The sequence below is a fragment of the Thunnus maccoyii genome, chromosome 3 (genome assembly GCF_910596095.1).
Source record: "Thunnus maccoyii chromosome 3, fThuMac1.1, whole genome shotgun sequence".
Classification (NCBI taxonomy): Eukaryota; Metazoa; Chordata; class Actinopteri; order Scombriformes; family Scombridae; genus Thunnus; species Thunnus maccoyii.
In genome coordinates, this window is record NC_056535.1 from 22,872,989 (window position 1) to 22,897,290 (window position 24,302).

The 24,302-nt window shown below is 38.9% G+C and overlaps 2 protein-coding genes across 8 annotated transcripts in view; both read left to right on the forward strand.

Annotated features, from left to right (window-relative positions):
* Nucleotides 1-6,322, forward strand: part of LOC121893757 (R3H domain-containing protein 2) — a 64,466-nt gene extending 58,144 nt beyond the window's left edge. For all 7 annotated transcript variants that reach the window (XM_042405755.1, XM_042405758.1, XM_042405756.1 and 4 more), the window contains 3 exons: nt 945-1,039; nt 3,715-3,799; nt 4,675-6,322. In XM_042405755.1, coding sequence (XP_042261689.1) covers nt 945-1,039; nt 3,715-3,799; nt 4,675-5,078 — 584 coding nt within the window. In that variant the 3' untranslated portion in view covers nt 5,079-6,322. The remainder of the gene's footprint in view (nt 1-944; nt 1,040-3,714; nt 3,800-4,674) is intronic.
* A 4,693-nt stretch (nt 6,323-11,015) lies between these two features.
* LOC121894507 (SH3 and cysteine-rich domain-containing protein 3-like) lies at nt 11,016-19,321 on the forward strand. The gene is made up of 12 exons (XM_042407143.1): nt 11,016-11,065; nt 11,488-11,566; nt 13,953-14,109; nt 14,213-14,310; nt 14,436-14,517; nt 15,059-15,156; nt 15,504-15,564; nt 15,662-15,711; nt 15,929-16,032; nt 16,199-16,250; nt 17,705-17,842; nt 18,866-19,321. The coding sequence occupies exons 1-12, from the start codon at nt 11,049-11,051 to the stop codon at nt 18,962-18,964; spliced, it is 1,035 nt and encodes a 344-aa protein (XP_042263077.1). The 5' UTR covers nt 11,016-11,048; the 3' UTR covers nt 18,965-19,321.
* The last annotated feature ends 4,981 nt before the right edge of the window (nt 19,322-24,302 follow it).

A 24,302-nucleotide genomic window follows, 5' to 3' on the forward strand; every position in this document is an offset into this window, starting at 1 on the left:
ACCACCTTTGTGCTTCAAATAGGGACACTAACAGTCAGACAATCAGACAGATTATAAACACATTGCTAGTTTTACCAAACTTACTGTATTTAGATGAGAAACCGAACACAAACACTCTATTATTATTAGTTTTATCGATTTTCTTTCTCCATTAGATATGTTTTTGTGTGCAACCAGCTACAATAGCTCAGGTTTTCTTGAAGTGAAGGAATTACAACAAGCCTTTTAGGTGTGCTTACTTTGAATTTCACCTCCAAATACCTAGTTCAGAATAATATAAGTAAAATGTTGTCATTAGAAATGCTGGCCAAAACTACATGTTAAAATCCCCGCACAGACTCTTGCTCTTTGACCCATTTTCTAGAGCAACTATCTAAACTTTGTCAGGTGTTTTTTTTGGCCCTGAGCCAACAGGCCATCATATCACCTTAGCCTACCTTACCTCGCCTCACCTCAGCAGATTCACGTGATTCACATGACTGTCACAGAGCCACCCGGTCAAACCTTCTGCACCAACACATGGCTTTACCTCATCCCTGTCCTTTGACCTATATTTACACATGGAGTCACAATACCTCTACTGACAAATAAACCTGCGGTTTGGAATGTACGATCACACATACAAATACAGTCTTGCATCAGTCTACGATCTACGATCAGTGTGACACAGGTTTTCTTCACAACACCAAAATATTTAAAAAGTGAGGTGCATTGTGCCCCTGACCCATATCTGAATGACTTTGGTTGCTTTGCTGTTTTTTTAAACTCAAGTCGTCTAGACGGCAAGCAGGATGTTTTTTTCAATTCCATCACCATCTCATTAAATCATCAACCATCTCCTGTTTTACACATTTTATTCAACTATTTACTACTGGGACAATTATACACACAAGTATTTCCAGCATTTATAATTTTAACTTTAACCCATGATGTATGTTGTTTAGGTGATGGTCGCTACTCTTTGTTGGGGCAGCCTCTCCAGTACAGCCTGTGTCCTCCTCCCCTCATGCATGGCCAGTCCTCCTACAGCTCCCATCAGGTCAGTACTGGTGGGCCTTAGTACTGAAACCTTTCTACCTATGAAGGTTGTCATACTGACTGGTCTGGATATTTTTTAAATATGAAACTTCTAGTTCGGCAAAGTACATTAAGAAATTGACAGTTTTTGATCATTTATTCTGGTCTTATTGGCAAGGCTTTTCAAGCATGTGTTGCCTCTGTAATTCAGTAATTCAATTTCTTAAATTGAGCTCTGATGAATTCCAGACTCGACTTCAATGAAATATACCACCAGGCACCAGTGGTGGAAGAGGTACTCAGATCCTTTACATAAAGGAAAAATTCACCACTGTGAATATGATGATTTCTTAAAACTCTAGGTCACCTATGTAGTAGAAATGTGCAACTATTTTTGAAATTGGTGCCCTATGACAAGAGAAAACTGAGAAAAAGATTCGACATACTGCTCTCAATGCATTCTGGTTGTTGAGGAATCCTACAACAACCAGAATGCATTGCATGTGTCTCATCCAATGAGCTACCAGTGAGCTACTTATGGTGTGTTTAAGACCAGCCGTTTAGCAAAGACAAAATGAACAGCGTTGTATATCTTTACTGAGGCTTATTTATTAAACGTTTTTCCTCATTGAGTCTGGATATATCGTACGGGTGTTTCTAACCCAAACCGCTGTTTCTTTTACCTATTTTGGACGAAGATGAGCCGAACCAGCTCAAAGTTGGTTGCAGCTGCAAGTTTGAGGTAACATAGTTGCTGATATGCTGTTCTATATTCAGAGCTGGCAAAGTCTGATATAATATTCCATCAGAAAACAAAGTCAGGTTTACCAAAGCACCACAAAGTTTGTTGCAGTGCAGAGTTTTCAGTCTGTCTTCATTCTCTCTGATGATCATTACCGGGCTCTGGTGGTGCAGCTGCTTCCCCGGCTGCAGGCACCTCTCTCTCGGCTGATGCTGTTAGAGCTCCCGTGGTCGCTTCCTCCTCCATACTTTTTGTCAGATTACACAGCACTATATTCGGCCTCATAAACATCAGTAACATCACATCTCTGCTCGGACATATTGTACAGCTAGTTGGTTTTTTGTGTTAGATTCAGCTCTTCTGGATTAATCATGGTGAAACTTTGAAGCTTAGCTTAGCTGCGGCTATAACGTTGCTCCAGTCTGGTGGTCGCTTCCTTTTCCAGACTGATTCAACAGCGCGATATTCGGCCTTGTATCATGAAACTAGTTTTCTTCCAAATAGATTGATATTATATTGAGAGTATTTAGTAGTAGGATATTTTAGTGTCTGCTTTTCGCCTATTGCTAGCATAACATGGTAGATGGGAGTGTTTTGAGAGAGAAAATGAGGAAACGTAGTTTGTAATCAAATGCAGATCTCCAAGTCCGCTGGATGACAGGTTTTGAGTCACCTGGAAGACTTTTCCCTCTAACATGGAGGGAAGTTAAACATGGGTTATTTGCATATATTACCCACATTGTAATAATAAAATGCTGGTTGAAAATCTGCAGTTTCCCTTCAAGTAAAAGTACCAATACAGCAATGTAAAAATACTGCATTACAAGTAAAAGTCCTGCATGAAAAATCCTACTTAAGTGAAAGTACATAAGTATTAGCTACAAAATGTACTTAACATAGTAGTATTGGCAGGGGTTGAGCCCCTCTAAAGGGTCACTAGATAAACCTGAAGGGTCGTGAGGTGATTAATGGGAGAGGAAAGACAAAAAAACAAAGTTCTGATACACAAATCTGTTTTCAGTTTTTGGACTTTTCTCTAATATTTGTTTTTTGGTGAAATATTGGATCGTTTGAAGATTTATTGAAATGAAACCATGTGAGAAGTCAAAAGGGAAAAATCACTATTTGGTGGAGCTGTTAACAACTCGTAGACATCTGAATGTGACCCTGACTACACACTGCTTTTTTTAAGACGTCAAAAGCCAAAAAGGTTGGAAACCAATGGTTTAATCTTTAACAATGTGTTGTACTTTAAAAGCTTGTTATGTTACCTATTGTGTCAAATCTTCATCTGTTAAGTAACTAAAGCTGTAAAATAAATATTGTGGAGTAGAAAGTACAATATTTCCTTCTGAAATGTAGTGGAGTGGAAGTACAAAGTAGTATAAAATGGAAATACTCAAGTAAAGTCAGAGTACCTCAAAATTGTACTGAAGTACAGTACTTGAGTAAATGTACTTACAATCATGTTTTCTTAACAGACCGGTTTTTCAAAAGTGAAAACATAAAACTACACGGCATTGTTCTTCTGAAGAGCGACGACAAAAAAAAAACATTAACAAAACATTATTTGTTGTTTAATGATGAAAGTAGGCACTGAAATGGGTGAAAAGCCTGTTTTTAATTTACTGAGAGAATGTATCGTGAATAAAGATATTTTGTGAAGTTGGGGACTTGTCATAATATTCCTATATAACAGTTATAAAATGTGGGATGTGTGAAAATGTTTGAAATCTTTTTTTTGCTGTATGTTGTGTAACCAAAAGGTGATAATGTAACAGACATTAATACACAGTGAGCTAGTCATCACGTCTCTTGTGCCCAGTACTGTACAGTATGTTGCAACCGTTTGTGTTTCCAGTTACTACAAAGTCTGCTTATACCCCCATCTAGTGTCCTAACATATTGTTGCAGTCTAATAATAAGCCACATATGATCTGTGTTGTCGTGTTCAGGGTCAAGGAGTTATGAAACACGGGGCACGAGGGAAGAAACAAACACTCAAATCTGCATCAACAGATCTCGGCACCACTGATGTTGGTAAGTTAGAGATGCATTATCAAAGAGCTGCATGACATCTACCAGTGTTGTTATTATTATTATTTCTGGTTTTATCCTCTGTGAGAACTTAATGTAAAACATTTAAGGTCGTTACTTGTCTCACCTTAGAATCACAAGGCTGGCAAAGTGTGACGAACATAGACTGCACTTATATAGCGCCTTAACGGACAAAGCGTTTCACAGTTTTTTGCCTTTCGTTCACACACACACACACACACACACACACACACACACACACACACACACACACACACACACACACACTGATGGTGGCGGAGCTGCCATGCAGCGCTCTGGCGTGACCATCAGGAGCAACTTTGGATTCAGTGTCTTGCTCAAGGACACTTCAACACATGGACAGGAAGAGCCGGGGATCAAACCGCCAACCCTGCGGTTAGTGGACGACCCGCTCTACCTCCTGAGCCACAGCTGCCCAGCTGTTTGACAAGAATAGATACTGAAGGGCAGCAGAAACGCGTGCCTTCACTTTATCAGGCTAGTCAGTCTTTTTCCACCTATATTGCTGATTTTTTTAATTTTTTCTTTCCCTCGCAAACTCCTTTATCTGTTATAAACGCATTTAAAGGGGACGTATCACGCTTTTTCTGGTTTTCTGTTATTTTTATACTGTTATGATGTCAGATATCTATGTTAAACAAGGTCAGAGTTCCAATATTTCATATTTCGGATCAGATTCTGTAAAAACAATAATTCCCCCCAAGCACTGCACAGACAAGCAAATGCACAGAGCCTGTCAATGAAACAGGTGCCTCAAGTCTCTAAAGATGCAGCTTTAGCAGTCAAGCCTGCTAACATCTTATGTCTCTGACTCTCCTTGTTTCTTCTTTGTCCAGTGGTGAGTCGAGTACTCGAGGTAACGGACCTGCCAGAAGGGATTTCACGTCCAGAAGCTGAAAAGCTCTTCAACCAGCTGTCACTGTGCGGTGCCAAGATCCAATGGCTGAAGGAGCCCCAGGGAGGCCGAGGAGGAGCAGGAGGCTGTGGCCCCTGCCCTGGTGCAGGGCCTTCTGGGCCAGGAGCCACAGCTGGGCTCGGGGTCAGCATGGGAGCTGGGGGAATGAAGGGTGACGGTAACGACCCAGCTCACCTCTACACAGTAGTGGCAGTGTTCCCCAGCACCATGGCTGCCCAGAGTGCTTCCTTCAAACTTAACAACAGCGCGGCCAGCCTCTTCAAACTGAGGGCCGCAAAAAAGAACTATGACCTGCGCGTGCTGGAGAGAGCCAGTTCTCAGTGAAAGGAAAAGAGAGGGGGAGGAAAGAAAGAAAGAGACAGAAAGAAAGAGAGACTCTTAGTGGAGTGGCGGAAAAGGAAGGAGGACTGAGGGGGACTGCTCTTAGTGTACAATTTAAAAACAAAACAAAAAAAAAACAAAAAAACTTGATGAGTTAAATGATGTGTCAAATGTATAAAAGGGAAGAAGGTGTGAATCATGAGGTGGCTGGTGTTTGGTTGCAAATATGATTTTGTTGTTTGTTTTTATTCATTGTTTTTGTTTTGTATTTATATAGCAGAAGAGCACACAAGACACGCGAGCATGTGTTTCACTGTTGCCGTGGAATGTGTGCTGCCGTCATACAAAAACACTCACACACACACACACACACACACAAACCAGGAGAGACAAACACACAGACACACACACACACACACACAAACGCAGGCAACAGGATCACGTAGCACATAACAAAAACACACTGGACAGTCGACCTCAGTCAAACCTTTCCTCCTCCTCTTCGTCCTCCGCTCTCCAACCCTTCCTCCTTTTTCTGCCGACGCTTTTTCTCCTTCCTCAACTCTCCGTCACCCAGTCATCTCTTAATATCACATATTTATAAATTTTCATACGCACAGTTGCGCACTCTCTCTGCTTTCCCAAAGCCCTCCTCTTACCCCCTTTTCTTGCCATGTCTCATACTGCCTCCTATCTTTCTCTGCTCCTCTGTCCCTCTCATGTATGCTCTCACTGCTCTCTCCTCTCTTGCTTTCTGTTTGCCTTACTGCTGTTGTGGGTTTCTGTATTGCGCTGTTATTTTTCTCAGAAGTTTTTTTTGTTTTTTGGGGTTCAATATATTTATATAAGTGATGTAAGGAATAAAAGAAATCTATATATTCAGTGATTTTTCTTTCTTCCCCCCTCTCCCCCGAGTGAAAAAGTTTAGGCCTTTCTTTATCCTTTACTCCTTCCCTCTTCATCCCTTCTCCTCTTCCCCACATTTGTTTCCTCCTTACTGCCCTCTACCTCACTTCTTCTGTCCTCTCCTCTCTCCCACAACTGTCCCTCATCCTCCCCCTCCTCCCTCGCTCCATCCTGACGCCCCCCATTGTGTTTGCGTTTTTCGTTGACAGCTGTGCAGAAAGTATCAGAAGAAGTAGTTAAAGTGCACAATGATTGCATATGTCTACTGTAAATTTTATTTAATCTGTTATTTTTTGTTTGTTTTTAAAAATATAAAAGTCGAGAAAAAATCTATCAAAACATCTTCTGTGTCATGTGGTTCATTATTTGATGTTAGTGGCGGTATAGTTGAATGTAAGTTGACTATATGAATCATAATGTGTCTTTAGTACGATGTTTGGCCTCCAGAACAACTTCATTGCTCTTTCGTTATAGATTATCCAAGTCTCTGGACACTGCTGGAGGGATGAACAAAGATATTCCCCCGTTCAGTGCTTAGAGATGTTAAGTTGGGTTCAGATCAGGTATTTGTGAACACTGCATGGAAGCATCTGCACTCTTTTTCTCCATCCATTTATTCAGGGTTTTCCTTTGTTCAGCTGTCTGTATATACCGAGCACATTCACCATCTCTGGAGGAAGAACCCGTCTGATTTTGATGCCATGAACTTTCCTCCAACGCCACCCTCAGGTCAAATTTGACATGTTTAGCACTGTTACTGGTAAAGCTAAAAATCATCAGTATGTTAAGGTTTTAAGTTCATTACAGACCTTGGAAACAGCAGTTGAGAAAACAATCTAACCAGACTCAAGTCCATGAAATAGCTGTTAGTAGCTTTCAATCATAACACATGATCTTCATCAGCAGATGGAGTTTGCCCAGTTGTCATGTACTTCTATGTGTTCAAATTCACATGTTTTTCTGATTTTATTCGTTTTTTTTTTTTTGTTTAAGCTATCGAGTGAGAAGTCATTAAAATGCTCAGAAAACAGTGGAAATGGTATTACAATTCAATGATAACTGCACCTGCTGATGAAGTTTAGACTGCTTGTCTTGTTTTTAAAAAAAAACATACTTCTTTCCAGCACATAGAAATAATCATCACTGTGCAAGACTTCATTTACCATGACTAGACAGATAAAAACACTACTAAAAAAACTATTAATATGCAGCAAATTTATAGAGAGGAGAGAGAGGGGAAGGCACGGGTGGGAAAATGTAGAAAAGGGGGGATAGAGAGGTGTTTGTGGTCAGTCTGGGGAGGGGGGGAGGGGGGGAGGGGGGGGGGGGGCAAACATTCTTCAACATCATGGGAACAACAGCACAACCAGATTCTCTTCAACGGAGAAGGTCTTTTAGTCAAGACAGCCTGATCTTAAGAGGAAGTCTTCTTATCTTTATTCTTTTTGGCTATTTCAAAAAAGGTAAATGCAGTGTTCAAAAATATTAAGTTAAAGAAAAAGACAAGTTAAAGAGAGACAAGTAAAGTCTATTTGGTGTAACTGAACTGTAAACCCTGAGATTTTATTGTTTCTTATCTTGTGTAATTACTCTATTTTTTTGTTTGTTTGGTTTTTTTTGTTTCAGTCTGACCTGATCATTTTCAATTTCTTTGTGAGTCTCATTGACATCTGTGTCCACAGCAGCTATGAAAACCTCCTCCATCCACCAGAGACACTGCACTGATGACGAGAAGAGCTTCTTACCTCGGTCAGGGATGGGCTCTCTTCATCAGCGAGGACCTCATCCACCAGATAAATAGGTGGAAACCAGTCAGTGCAGTGTGGAGGTGAGACGTTTCCAGTCTCCTCTGATGTGACATCTTCATCTGGCAGTCATTATACCTCCACCTGCTCACATATGTCAGTAACTTATTTGACTAGGTGAAGTAAAATCTTCCATTCCTATCTTAGATTCAAAAATAATGTAACATCTGTCTTCTTTTGTTCTTATTGCCTCATTTCAGCCTTGTAGTACTTTTCACGATTGATATGATCTCATGAATATTGTTTTTTAGTTTTTAGCATAGAAACGATATATAATTTGACTTCAACACCTTTGGGTTTTCAGTCATCCATCTGTGTCTGATGGAACAGATACACTTCAGTTTTAATCAATACAGCTGTCAACAGCAGCTGGCTTGTGCTTCAGTAACTGCAACCCAAAAACCTTGCTACTGTCTTATATTCCCTGATAAATCACACTAACACACTTAATATGTTTTTAACTAGTTGACAATGATCTTTAAACTACTGTGATGTGCATTTATTTATAACTATCTATGTTACTGTTTTTACTATTTATAACTCCCAAATTGGGAGACATGTACTGCTGAAGATTGTAAGATGCATTTGAAAGGTCTGGACAAAGCTAGTTAGTAGACTTATAGGTTGGGATTATTTTGTCAAACATGCATTATTTTACACAAACACATTCACAGTTAGCAGGTTATCTTTTGCCAAAACCAACAGATATAAAAACAATTTCATCCCCTGGGGGGGTGGAAGGAATATTCAGATCATTTACTTAAAGATCCTCGCCAGACATGTTTTAACATGCATATAAAAGACTCTACTTTGAATAATATGTGTCTGATATGGTTTTTTCCCACAAAAAAAAGTTCAATTATCTTGTTTAAATCCTTAAAATGGCATCTACTCCTTCTCCCTCATAAAAATGCTGGAATCTATAAATATGAAAATATATTTCATTTCATAAGTTTAACTGCTGGACACAAGATGTCTCCTACTTCACTGTAAAGTCCATTCTTGGTTGTTTGTGCACTGGAGTTTCAAGTTTCCACATCACACTTATATAAATTGAATATTGGACCAGGGCCAGCTTCAATGAGCATATGGAAACTTTCCACTTTCAGCAGATGAATGTGTAAAAAACCTTCTAGTGTCAAACTCCGCACATACAACCTTCTGCACCGTGAAGCTCAAACATTCAACAGTAGAAACAAGAAGAAAAACACACTTTTGAGTGGAAGGAGACTTTAAGTAAAAATAGTAATGCCACACTATAAAACACTCCAAGTAAAAATTCTGCAATGATAATGTCATTAAGAAAAAGTATTAACAATAAATTAGAGGTGGACCTTACTTTCCACCCCTCTACCTCTTTCAACGAGCCCTTTACATACACTGAAAGAAACTGTATGACCCACATAACAACCAGTCAAACTATCCTGGGCTGTGGGATTTAACAGTAACAGGCCATGGGGACACATCTTTTTCAGTGGATATCTTTCATGTTTACAGTCTTGGTTAAAAAAAAAAATCCTCATTGTGTCTTGATGGACAGTGTTTTCCTGTTGAGCTGCAGTGGAAGTATAGTAACAAAAAGAGGGAATTTGGCACTAAAACGACAGTAACTTTGAAAGATATTGACTTGATTTAACTAATTTGGATGGCTGAGGTTTCATATTAGCTTCAATTAAACCTTTAAATACATTTTTGTACAGAAGGAGGCCTGTGGATGCTGTCCCCAATCACTTACATTGAAAATGCATGATGAAGGGGTCTCTTAATGGCCAGTACGAACAGGAGGAACAATTAAAGCAAGAAAAACATGTATCAGTGTTCATTTGGGCACCTGATAATTGTTTTAGGGCCGAAATTGTGAACCTATTCTTTAAATATTTACATTCAGCATTTCAGTTCCCATAAGAATCAAGCTATACCCTGGCAGAAGTTGGACCCATATATTCTTTATTTCAAGGTTCGACATAAACATATATTAAACCCAACTACTTTATATCCAGACTTGTATATTAAAATTTAAACACATTAAATACATTATTACAGCAATAGTCTCCATTTAGTTTACCTCTTGTGTTTAAGCCAATCAGTGATGATCATTTTATTGGCCAGACTCTGAGCATGTAGATTCTTTTTTAACATGACAGTAATTATTACTCTCTATCTATTATATTCAATAGATAAAACTGTTGCATACAAAACTTTTTTTGATTCATACAGGTTGATGTTGCTAAATATGTTATTAATGTTGATTGGTTGAAATTAATTTTTCTCTTCTTGTGGCAAAGAGTGTAATTATATCGTAACATTACTCTATACCGAGTGAGCAACCAGAAGCAGAGCACTCTAGTTTTTAACCACCCAGCTGAGAGAGAGCTTCTCAGCTTTTAAAGTGCTCAGCTGTCCCAAACAGTCACATGGAGCCACACACACAACCGTAAACACACACACAGTTACATACAGAGTTAGGGCTGGGCCGGGCTGGCCTGCTGGCATTACTCATCCGAATCTCCCACCTGTTGGAGCCTCATTTGGAAAGCTGAGCATGTAAAAGACAGAACCACAGGGGCTGGAAGAAAAAGCTAGAAAGAGTCCCGAGAAGGTTTAAACATCAGGGACCCCTTCTGACGACACCGAATGTGAGAGAACCACATCACTTTGGGAAGAAGTGGAATTCAAATTTCACGGTCAGTTGAGATTATTTATGTATGTTTGTGCAACCAGAAGAATAATCTGACCTCCACTCATCATTTTGAACCCCTTTTTAATACTTTCCAGGCCTGTCTAAAGTGTTGCATTGCTGAATGTTTTCTTGTTCATGTCCTTAACATGTATTTCAACATCTAGAGCAACTTGAGGAGGGGGGGAAACCCTCTGTAGATGTGTTGGCCATAATGTCTTGTACCAGGTTACAAGTGAGTCCTGTTTTAACTTCGCTAAGATCACGTTGCCTCAGCAGAAGAGACTTCAGTGTCCACTGCATCTTGAAAATAACCACTTTGTTCTCCGATAAGTACAGTAATACCAAACATGGTGAGGGAGAACGTGTGAATTTCTGACAATTCTCAGGTTATAGGTTGATCATTAATTGTGACCAGAAGCCAAACAGATCATTATGCATGTACAGGGACTTCCGAGGACACTTTATGGGATTCCCTTTGCAGCAACGGCAATGATGCTGATGTGTTTTCTGTTTACAGCACCATCTTCTGGTCCAAATGCTAAAAATCTGGAGGGACTAAACCTCGACTGACCAAACTACACCATGGCTCATTATGACTCGTGAGTTCAGTCTGCAGATGGGGGCAGCAAAGGAATAATTGTATCTTGACTCTTATTTATTCATAGAATTTCCACATATGTAGATAACTGATGCACAGATTAAAAAATAATTGTGAGATTGAGTTTTAGGTCAGGTTGCCTGTGTGTGAGAGGTCTTAATATCAAACAAAGGAACAAAACTGAACAGCAACACACAGAAATTATTGATTTGCCACATAAAGGAAAAAAAGAAAATAATCTTTTGATATCATATACCAGAGGAAGACAGAAAAAACACATACTATGAAAATTTAAAATGACAGTCTGTGTCTGAGGCAGGCACTGACACAGTAAGACCACCACAAGCAAATCTCATTCACAGTTTGTGTTTTGCGTTGCAACATTTGCTGCTCAATGTGACATTTGCTACCCAATGATGACAGGTTGGATGACAAGGACTCTGTGGATATTCATGACAACCCCCCTCTCCCTGATAACGTGGTGAAAGAGGAGGACAACACGGTGAGACATCCAATATCCAACACTTACCACGTGGCTACACATGCATCAAGAGCCAGACATCCAGAAAAAAAGATTTATTCATACCAAGTAACTGGCGTGAAAAAAATATTACGTGGCACAAGGAATTATTTATGTCTGACTGTGATCAACATTGTATCATATTATAGATATAATAAAGATCACATGAATCAATCACTTAAAGGCTTGGTTCACCCAAATAACAAAAAACATATTTTTGTATCCCTAGTGGTATCTAGCCATGCAGAAGGTTTGAGTTTTCATCTCTGAAATTTCTGCTCCCAATTTCATTTGTGGTGCCCCCCTCCCACCAAAGAAAAATATAATTTAAAGATCCCCTCCAGACATGTTTTAAGATGTCCATAAAATACTCTACTTTGAGTAATCATGTCTGTCTAATGAGGCCTCAATTTTAAATATAAAGTAAGATGAATACTGGACCACAATTGGCTCCACACTAGTTGTGATGTCATAATTCATGTTTACAGATACACAGCTTAAAGCTGGAGTGTGGGACTTTTGTCTCCCCCTTGTTGCAGTGACAGTAATTACAAAAACACTGTCGACACATGCTTACGTCATAGGCCATGCTGTAGCCTACTCCGTTGCTACTTTTGCGGCTGTAAAGCGGTGGATGAATTGCTGTGAGCGTCACACAACGCCCGTGAAATGACTTGTTTCACTATCAGAATTTGATCGATTCAGTCTGATAACATTTGGAAAGTTGAGAAGAGCCGCATGATTCAATTATTTTATCCCAATTCAAGTTAGCAGAGGGCTAACCTGAAGTTAGCTGTCCCTTGTGACATGAGATTTAAAAACTCTGTATACTGTGAGATACTGAGAGATTTATCTGGCTGTGATAGGCTTCATCAGCATTGTGTGAACTCGTTTGGCAAGGGCTTGAATGTAATAAACATTCATTTATATGTAAAAGTTCCACACTGCAGGTTAAAACTCTGATTTTCAGTAACCAAAGACAAACTTTCCTCTTTCAGCGGATGAATGTGAAAACAGCCTCTTAGTGTCAAACTCTGCACATACATCATTCTGCAGTGAAGCTAAAGATCCAACTGCAGGAACAAGAAGCAAAACACATTTTTGAGTGGAGGGGGGCTTTTAAGAAGTCTGCAGCAATTTGTCTCTCTAAAACAGTGTCCCCTGATACTCTGAATAATCCCCAGTAGTAACTCCACTAAAAACTGGTGTCAGTATGTTCTGTGGAGTCATTTTTTAAACACTGTGAGTGCCACAAACAAATTATATATTATATATATTTGAATGGCCAGATAACACTAGAAATAACTGGAGGAAATATCTATTTTTGGAATAAATGAATGTACCCTTTAACACATATTGATTTGCATTCCTCAAGCCTAATTTCATTTTAATACTTGATACAGTATGTACAGATATCACATCACCTGTTTTTCTGCTCTCTTGACTTGTAAAAGATTGCCAAAGCAGATTTGAATAAGTCACTTCCAAGCCAACAAATGTACCGAGGCATTGTGGTTGGTTTGTTCAGGAATCCTGACAGCTAAATAGAGTTGCAGAGTGATGATGCTGTAATGTGTGAACTGTCTCCGGTATTATCAGTTATTGTGGCGTAAATCCAGAGCCCGAGGACCACAGGACACCTCTAATCCTGCCAGTGATGGAGAGTTGGAGCCAGTTCAGTCTGTCAGGCGTCCCTCTGAGTGTGCATGTGTGTGTCTCTGTGTCATCTTTATGGCTCTGGTTTGACTAGACTGTAGTATATTTAGGAGCAGCGACGTCCAGCTTCGTTACATTCAGTTGGGAATTCTGTCGATCGCCGCTGAAGGCTATTTTGAGATCTAAGCCTTTTCAATCTGTCACACCTGTGGTTTGCATATGTGTGTGTCTGAGCGTATGTGTGTGTGTGTTACAAAAAGATCCCCAAAGAAGTCTCCCAGTAACATACACCATGTCTTTTCACATTTTTATTTTACTAATGACTTCAAATATCAAAGAATCTTGACTCAAGAATCTTTGACATTTTAAGTCATTATTTATGGATCTGGCTGTGGCTGATATGATACAGTTTACATGAAGAGCGGACAGACTCAATATGACTCCGGCCGCATGGGGAATCTGTATTAATAGAAAATTTCTCATATGAATCTGTCAGGCTGTGGGTGGTGTAGGATATTAGGATTGCTTGGGTTAAATAAGGAGATATATAGGGAAATTAAACTGTTGGATTCAATTAAAACTTTTATATGTCTGTAATCTAAAACCATCATATTTCATGTTGAATTACCTTCATGAGTTTTGTCTTCTAGGGGTTGAGTGTATGAGCCGTATTTATTCTTCTCTGTTGTGATTTTGAACTATCCATCTCCAGGTGTATTTCATCTATGATGAGGAGGTAGAAGAAGAAGAGAAAGATGAACCACCTCCTCCGGAACCAATCAAACCAGTCAACGACAGACCTCACAAGTTCAAGGACCACTACTGCAAGAAACCAAAGTTTTGTGATGTCTGCGCACGAATGATAGTTTGTATGTCCTGTTTTTGTCTCCTGCAGGTCAAAACAAGTGGATGTTAGTGCGTCGCAGTTTTTACATTTTTCTTGATGTGATTTGGTTTTGTTTTTCTCTTTAGTGAACAATAAGTTTGCATTGCGATGTAAGAACTGCAAAACCAGCATCCACCACCAGTGTCAGTCCTACGTAGAGTTCCAGAGGTGTTTTGGCAAAATTGTGAGTTTCATGTTCTTCTTAGTAGTTTGGCTGTAATTCAAAAATACACCGCAGATCTTTTCTTTTTAGATGTCTTGTGTACATTGATCTCCTCTCCTCTCCTCTCCTCTCCTCTCCTCTTTTAGCCACCTGGATTCAGAAGAGCCTACAGCTCTCCTCTGTACAGCAGTCAGCAGAATGCCACAGTCTCACAGCTGCTGCCCTTTTGTGAGTCCAACTTATGAACATTTCTACATAAAGAGCAATTCCACCTTAATAAATCAAGAATAATGTAACATTTCAGTTTGTCAGCATGTAATTTTGGCATCAAAGAAACTCAGGTAAGCTTTTTTTTTTTAGTAATGTTGGTCAAAAGAATTTTTTGCCTATTTTTCACTTTATAAACTCACCTAGACATCTACCAAAGCTCTAACCTTATTTAATGTCAGAGTTAAAAGCTGTAAGCTGATGACTGGTCCTGCAGTAAAAAAAAGTCTCCAGTGTGCTTTTCATTAGTAATAGAGCAGTCACAAATAAAAAACTTGAATGTTTAATCTCAAGAAAAAGTGGTTTATTAAATCAAATCTAAATGTAGCCATCCAAAAATGTGGGAATAACCAATAGTAATTCTGCTTTTGACTCCTTCATTTCTGTTTTTGTACAGTTGATTAAATTTTAAATACCTGTTGTTAGAACTGTTGTTAGAAAGTTTTTTCTTTCCTGCGCTCATGTTTTCTCTCTGTACTGACTGATGATGTTTGATTGGCAGCACAGTCAAACCGCACTGACCCTGTGTTTGAGACACTGCGTATTGGTGTGATCATGGCCAACAAGGAGCGTAAAAAAGGGTCAGAGGACAAGAAGAATGTGAGTTTGGATGCACCGATAAGATTTATAGCTCCAGCTGCCACACAGCACAGCATATAGCCACTTGTGCACGCAGGAAAATCATTTAACATTTTAAAGCATTGTTAATCTCTGCAATGGCCTGTTGTATACATGTTGAACTATTTCAGCCCCTATGAGCCAGAGTGCAGATTTTGAAGTTTGGTAATGGGCTTTAGGTTTCTAGGTTGGTTAGAAGAATCAGTATCTTATTTATTTTACTGAAAAAATCAAATTATTTTGTTATTGAGTTGTTATTATTAGCCTTCAAATTTATTTTTGTGTTTGGTATTACCAGACTCTTAACTCTCAATTCCTAATTTGTTCAGATGATGATGATGGAAGAAGAAGAGTCTCAGCCCAAACAGGAGGAGGAAGGAGGTGAAGGAGGTGAGTCCCTGCTGAACAGCATGTGAAAGTTCGGTTTTCATGCTAGTAAAGTAAATAATTTAGTGTGTTTTCCTCTGTTTCTTGTTTTGTGAACTAGCAAACCCAGAAGGAGACAAGAGGGGAGACAAGACTCCTGCAGATGACAAGGTCAGAGAATGTGGAGATGAAGGTGTCATGATGATGATGATGATGATGATGATGATAAGAGACAATAGAGAATAATGGTGCTGATGTAAAGATAACTGGGATGATAATGAGTGATGATAAAATGTTGAATATACGTGAAAGACTAACTATGATGAAGATACTTTTTAAAGGCTGTCATGAATTATTGATGATGATGTGTGTGCTGTGTGTTCTTCAGAGTAAAAAGCTCCAGCCAGGGAAGATCGGTGTGTTCAGCCAGTCTCACTATTATCTGGCTCTCTACCGCTTCAAGGCCATAGAGAAAGATGACCTGGATGTGCAGTAAGCAACTCTCCCCCCACTTTGCCTGATCTCTCTCTCAGCGTGTCATTACATCTCTCTGTCAGTCTCTCCTTCCTGACTGTCTCACTTGCATTCAACATACTGTGCTTGTGTCATTGTTTCTTATCTAAATATTTAAATACCCCATTTCCTATTTGTTGCTCAGTCCTGGTGACCGCATCACAGTGATAGATGACTCCAATGAGGAGTGGTGGAGGGTGAGTCCTAGATTTTTATCTATTTTTCTCATATCACACCATATTCGTCTGTGTATCCATGATTAAGGTGATGTTTTCAACCCTGTCTGCTCTCCAGAAGTTATGAAATTTTACGGACAGGCAGCCAGATGGCCTGAATTAATTAATTAGATTTTGGTCAGTCGATGACTATCATTCAGGAGATGATGATCTTTTTTCCAGCCAGAACAATTACGGTGCGTTCAGGCTGGAGGCAAGGTTCAACTCCTGTATCATCCAAGTCTGCTGCTTATCAGCATCGTGGCCAATATTTATTTTGTTGTAAAATTAAATCTCAGAGAACAAATGATAAACAAATATAAATTATTACTGACTATGAGCAGCTGCTTTGCAAGTTGCATAATTGTTCAGAGTTGAGCTTGTAGTTCACAGTGATGAGTTCCAGGTTAAGAAAATAAATAAATCATTTATAGCATCGCAATACCAGCCTACAAAATAACTTCTCTCTCTCATTGTGGTCTGCTAACGCTCCATAGACATGGTACAATCCATGACTGACAGTTCTCAGTTCACAAGTCCTTCCTACCTAAGATTAAATGAACATGCCATTTCATGTTTGGTTGTTGGCCGGTTTGTGCAATTTTCAATCTGGAAAAACATAGTAGCTGTTTGGAAACTCTGTCATATTTCAACCAAACTATCTACAGTCCAGAAAACATTTTCTGAATAGATTTAACACAAGAAAAAGACCTCTGTGGTCACAGAATCCTCCTTTATTTTATATGTACAGTTTTCTCGAACAGTTGTGTATGAAGTTCATGTTTTTATTTTTTAATAGGGAGCATGTCATGCAATTACTGTATCTAACCTCATCTTTGGCTGAATTGTCCGGTATGTATCTAGTGGAGTTTAATCAAATCTCACTGAATGTTTTGTAAATCTTGCAAAGCAAGGCAGGTTTACTTGTACAGCACCTTTCAACAAAGGCAATCCAAAGTGCTTTACATAAAACATAAAAGGCATTAACAAAAGAAACACAAGGCATTATAAAAATACACATTTAAAAGAGTTAAATAAAATAGAAAATAAAAAATCTAAAATAGAATAAGATAATAAAATTACAGTGCAGCTACAGTGCAGTGCAAGTTATGAGTAAATAGTCCCAACTTTACTTTAATAAAAGTAATAGAAAAAAAGTCTTAAGCCTTGATTTGCAGTAAAAAACTGGGCTGATGTGATGTGGTTTAGCTTTGTGAGACTGAATGAAAACATTTCAGATGCATTGTTTCTCTACTGTGAATGATTAATGTACTGTATAGCTGCCTGATCCTCATCATCCACACAGCTATTTCTGTCAGTCACTCAGGTTTCAAAGCCACACTGGACAATACATTCATGTGTAAATCAAGCCTAAGAAATCTAAATTAGAAGCTGGGGGCTCCAACATTTCACTGTTAAAACTTTTCAATCACCAGGGGAAGATCAGAGAGAGAACAGGCTTCATCCCTGCCAACTACATCATCCGTGTGCGATCAGGAGAGAGGGTCTACAAGGTGACGCGCTCCTTTGTCGGCAACAGAGAGATGGGCCAAATCACTCTGAAGAAAGACCAGGTACACACACATGATTATATCACCGACCCATTAGAAGGAAGAAAAGTACACACAAACATGTAGCCTTAAGCAATTACGACCTATCGCCTTTGACGTTACATCTCTAGATTGTTTGCTTAATTAAAGTCTTAATTAATCCGTTGGCTTCCACATGTTGATAAAGTTTCAGTAAGTCAAGTCAAAGTTCAGTAAACTAAATGTGGAACACATGAATACAGTCATTATGTGCATGAATACGCATAAATAGACACAACCACATAAACACACCGAAGCACACAGTATGTAAGTATACATCATGTTGACAAGAAGAGACTAATTACATTTGCAATATCAGTGATTTACATTCATTCACTAACATCAAACCCTGCTGTTAAACTCTGAAGCTATATGACTGTTTAGATGTAACTCTCTCTGTAAATTAAGCTGATCACTGACTCTAAAGCAGCGTGCATTTCCACTGACTAGTGCCAAAGATAGAAATTTTCAAATAAGTGGATTTAATAAATCTGGAAATCAAAATTTAAGACAGACTCACAAACACTCTTTAAAATCTGCTCACATATGTTCTCCTGTTGTTTTTTTTTCTCCAGATTTTGAGCATTGAGACTGTGAAAAGATGGTCATAAAATACCTCAACTTGACACATTTAGACAGATACAAACGCTAATGGGCCACATTTCAAGTATCATGAAGTGACTCAGAAAGTGGGGGCAATTCATCTCACATGTTTTACACTCACATTTCTGTTCTTTCTTGCTATTCCGGGTTGTTCTGCATTCTCAATTTGTCTCTGGATTCGCTCAAATGCTGAATTGCAGATTAGTTTCTGCTCAAAAATGTTGTTTTTTGGAAGCGCCCCGGAAGCCGAATGGTTTACGCATACCACATAACTGCAATGTCACTGGTTTGATTGCAGCCAGAGACCTTTGTTGCATGTCAAACCCATCCCTCCTCTTGTTTCCTGTCTGCCTCTTCACTGCCCACTATCCGATAAAGGTGTGTGTGTGTTGTGTGTGTCCTCAGATTGTGGTGAAGAAGGGTGAGGAAGTTAATGGCTACCTGAAGGTCAGTACAGGACGGAAACTCGGCTTCTTCCCCGCCAACCTGCTGCAGGAGATCTGAGGGGAGGCACCAGACATCTGGTCGAAGCTGCTCCCATCCCAGTTTCATCACCTGCTGCAGCTCACATGACTGTTTGTCATCCAAAGCAGCAATAACACCTTTACTTGAATTTTAATTTTAACACATGCTGGTATTGTTCATTTGTAAACTTCACGTCACCTTACAAAGCCTGTGTACAGAATGCATTGCGATGAATTTACTTAATATGCAAAGGGAATTAAATAACTGAATATAAATAATAGCAAAATACACCAAATAGTTTATGTAAAATGAACAGATGCAGACATTTTTTCTGTTCATACAGGTGTTTTGTAAGCAGGTTATATACACTGATTTTATTATTTGGCACATTTTGCATCTCTGATGTAGTCCTACTTTATTACTGCAAGTTAGTTTTACTACTTTTTTTAATAATAAAGGACTTGCTTTAGTTTTAGGAGCTCTGGTTTTTCAGTTTTGCCTCACAGATTTTTATGAACATGTTTGTTGAGTATATAAAGTAGTTGCAATAAAAAGTAAGCTGGGAATTTAGGAAAATAATGTTGCTTTCTGCTGAAAACGTGCCCTGATGTAATGTAAAAAAACCCCCGATAGTTTCACTGGGCATACAGGCATCTTTGTAGCCACAGTCTTTTTTTTGACAAATTCAATCATATTTATGTGCTGCTGTTCACTTTTAACAGTTATTTCTAACAATAGTTGGCATTCTACTGTAAATGTAAAATGAGAATTTAAGCGTTATCACTTTTCTGACACTTACTTTTGAATTCATTGCATAGACAAGCATTATTTTATTTGTATTGCCATGAACAGACGCCACATTTATATTTGTCTTTTCAGCTTGATCACTATGTCTCTCATTTGCCTGTTCTAAAAGTATTCTGTCAACAAGTCACAAACTAGAGTCTAAGGAAGGAAGATACTTAAGAGAAAGAGGACAGAATGTATTTTCCTTTTGTCTATCTACACATGTGAATAAGTCACAAATGTAGCAGACTTAGTTACCTAAGCTCCCATCTTTCTATCCAAGGTTATTTATATGATCAAACCTGACACACGTGTGCCTCTTTCCATCAGCTATTCTTACAACATTAATAGGAAACACATCTTTCTTACATTGTTTGAGTGTGTTTCATTATACAGACATAACGTGTGTGTGTGTGTGTGTGTATGTGTAAAAGAAGTGTCAAAGAAACAGAATAAGGAGTGGATTTGTGAAAAGGTGCAGAATTTGTTATCACTTGGTTATTGGTGTCATTCAAAGGGAGGAATGTCAGGGAACAAATGAGAGATTCAAATGAGACAGAGGCATTTACAGAGCTTCAAAAGGATGCAGAGCTATTTTCTGTAGCGATACCCTGAGTACAGTGTAATTAGCCACAGGAAACACTGTGGGGATGCTTTGCTATGTAAAGGGACGGCTCAGAGATCAGGAATGAGGGGAATGGCATCTGTGAGTCCGAAGAGACATTCCAGTGGTGACTACAGGCCTAATTAACACAACACGTAGACAGACAGAAACAGGTTCACTTTGGTTTCCTTTTCCATATATCTTTTTTTACCTTCCAATGTTTTCATCTTGCCGTCAGAGTGTTTTTAATAAAGAATCCTTCCTTTATTTCTTGTTCTTTTGATTTTTTCACTGTTTGTTTTTCCAATCTAGATTGATTTTCTCATTCATTACCTTTCTGTTTTGTATTTGTCTCTTCCTCTCTCTCTCTGGGTTTCTCTCCCTCACACACTCCACGTTCAGATGCAGATGATGAGTTGGGTGGTCACGCCTCCTTCCTCCTCTGTTGTCTGTCAGAGGAGAGGAACAGCGTGGCCCGAGCAGGTAGCGCCGCCAGGCTTCAGCAGTCCTTGGATTGGACAACAGAGAACCCCTTCAGACACGGGTCACTTCCTCCTTGGAAACAGCCTCTGCTTCATGCCGCTCTGGACTGAGGGAGTGCGTGGAAGCTATCACAGCTGCCATGTTGTCATCCCCGACCTCCTGACCCTGCCACTTCAGATGGGCAGGATGGAGGAGGGTTGCCAAAATGTTTGTGGATTTGTGTGGGTAGATAATTTTATATATGTGTGTGTGACTGTGTATAATATATATGCAAGTGCACTGGTGAGAGGGCAAGGGCATGTAGGGGCGACAGCATGAGGCTGTGGCAAAGAATCTGTTCAATTCAAGAGAATTTCATATTTTAGGGGACACCACATCAACTTGAGAGTCCAACTACAGAGTCAAACTTTGAGTTGTTGAGTTGTTTTATATGTGTAGAGTGGAAAAAAACAGGTAAAAGTAATGTACAGGTGAAGGAAAAAGTTCCAAATTGGCTCATTCATTACCTCTACTGACAACTGATAAAACAATCTCATCTCAGGGACCACTTACTTAATCTGGGGTTTTTAACTGTGTCCTTGGTCCTCCTTAGTGTATCGAGCTAGCCCAGTTGCCATGGAAATGTAGCTCTTCAGTGTTTCTATGACTCTGAGCATCTCTATAAGTCTTTTCCGCGTTAACGTAAAAGTTGAGTTTGACAATTCACTCTTAACCTCGTAAACAGCTTGAGAGTTTGAGCACATTTCCATGGCAATGGAGAAAATTTAAACAGCTGACAACGACTGCAAGGTCAAAAACTCCAAGTCAAGTGAGTTACTGGAGCTTGAGTTGAGATTTCTTGTCAACTGCTGTTTCCAAAAGCCACAGATTTATTGTCAAGATGAATGTTCATTATATCAAGAGCGTATGTAGATTCTGTAAAAAGAAAAGCATAAAAAATTGTAAAACATATGTTAGTCTTTAAAAGGAAATGTTTGGTAGGAATAAAGGAAGATATTATTTTAACCAAGAAAATGAGCTTCATAATTTAGGATCACTATGATATTTGACCTCTGCCAGAAAAATGTTTGGGAAGATGAAGATTTAAAACTTTATCTTTCAGTAGCAGGCGCTAAAAAAAGCTTTCAGCAGGAGATTTTTACAATAATTGGTAATGTTTCAAGACATCAGAAAATTCATTGTTTTCAACAAGGTTTAACTATTGCAACAGGAACAAACATAACGTGTATTTCTGAAGCTTTTTAACCAGATAGCTGCAAAGAAAAGTAGTCAAACAAAAAGAGTAAAAACATTCTTCTTCTCAAATTTGAATGGAAATAAAAATAGCAGAATTTTCATGTGTAAAATCAACAAAGATGTTACATACTGCATCTCAATGTGTTGCACTGACGCACAGTTAACATGTAATGATGATATTATCCAACAGAGGTCCCTATTGCGCTGGATATAGAGCAAAGCAAACTGAAATTCTCACCTAACCAACTTCACACACCACAGGGAGCCAGTGTGTTTATTGTGAATAACAGTTGTGAAGCTGATGTGATGTCTAGCAAGTCTTTCCAGGCCAAAAGATACCTGCCTTGTAAGAGGAAATGTTATTTGTAATGGTAATGAGCTCATCATCTACAATAACTGTGGAATGATATACTCCCTAATAATCATAATAGATCACATATTCCCATGATATTCAAGTAATTTCCTATCTAAATGCAATGATTAAATTACAATGTAAACTGCTGTACTCCTCCCTCCCTCATCTGTGATTCTGAGGTGTTAAGTATCATACCCAACGGTGCAGTTTGAGGCCGCACACGGCTTGTTACTTTCCATGGAAGCCTCACTGAATGTGTAATATGCAGTGTCAGGGCTTAGAGTACTCAGATGACTTTTTTGTTGTGACGAGTAACATAACACATTAGTTTTGCAATTCAATAAATCAGTTATTTAGTTATATTTTCAAATAAGCAATCCGTTACTGTTACTGTAGTATAATAGCAGGCTGGGGGCCATGGCAAGAATAAGCATAGAGATGATCTTATGAGAAACAGCATGATTTTATTGGTAACATAGCATCATGGTTGGTGCTAGATCTAACAACCATACTGAAGGGAAGGTACGAACCATGCACATAACTTCACTCATGGTAAACTGCGCTCTTTCAGTAACACTAATGACCGTGTACCAAATAACATCTGTGATGATTTAGAACACAATTTAACTTAAACTTATGTTCATGGCACATTGCCTCAGAGCATGCTTGGAAGTCCCGCCCACCTACCCCCAACACACTACAATATTACCATATTTCCCGCACACACACGGACGCACACAAAGAAAATCCCTGACACATTTACTCTGTTTCTGTTCTGTTTATGCACCTATTCTCACTTCTTGGCAGGTAGCTGTGTACTAGTGGAAGGTATCTAATCCTGTGGTTGTTTCAGTGCACATGTGTAGCTCAGCTAGAGAGATGGCAGAGAGGACCAAGAGGGTCCAACCATGGATGTATAAAGAGAACTGGATACAGTGTTAGAGGTGGGGCCCTATTCATTCCTATGAAAGTTGCTCGGTGGCGCATGAAGCCAAAAAAGCCACTTCCCCCCGTAAAGAAATTACCCTGATGAAAACATACTGCACACGCTCTATGGGCACCATGCGCATAATATCATGGTGGTCACTATGTCAAATTGGCTTCAAAGCTTGGTGCTTTTCCTGAGGGCTTGGGTTCAACTGCAGCACCTCCTTCCTCAGACCTCCTCAGGCCCCTCATACCGCTCTCCTCAGGCTCCTCTCATGTGGGTATTATCACCCCCTGCTGGTATTACAGTCCCCTGCTGGTCAGAGGATGTATTGTATTTTCTTTCAGGAGTCAATTGTCAGGTTTAAATGAAAACTATATATTAGAAATCTAATTATGAAAATATGAAGACCATATATACTGTAATATATATTAAAAATATTAAAACACATCAATATTTGTTATTTAAACGATTAATGATGCGCAAAACAAATACCTATGTATTCATATCATTAATATATTAATATGTATGAGTGACTTTTCAATCATTCCAGACTACAGGGGATAAGTGTGAACTCTGAAGCTCCACAAACTTCCATTACATTGATAATTGTCACTCAAGTTACATAAAACCTCAGATTAAGATATTACAAATTCCAGTGTAGCTGCAGGCAGTGATTGTAGGGGTCCAAGCACACCTTGAAAAAGATAAAACATTCACAACACAGTAGTTAGGCTATTGGTTCCAAACAACTTTATTCTACCATTACATAACAGGTTAATATTTTTTCTATCTTCGTAACATTTCCAAAATACAGCATATTAACAATGTCTTGTAATCCCATGTGAGATAGACCTCATCTGTGGAATGAAACAAAAACAAATCTTTCATTCATTAATATCTGAATATGATATAGCAATACATGCACCAGCATGACCAACTATAGCATAACTAAATGAGCATGCTCATACTAACTTGCAAGATA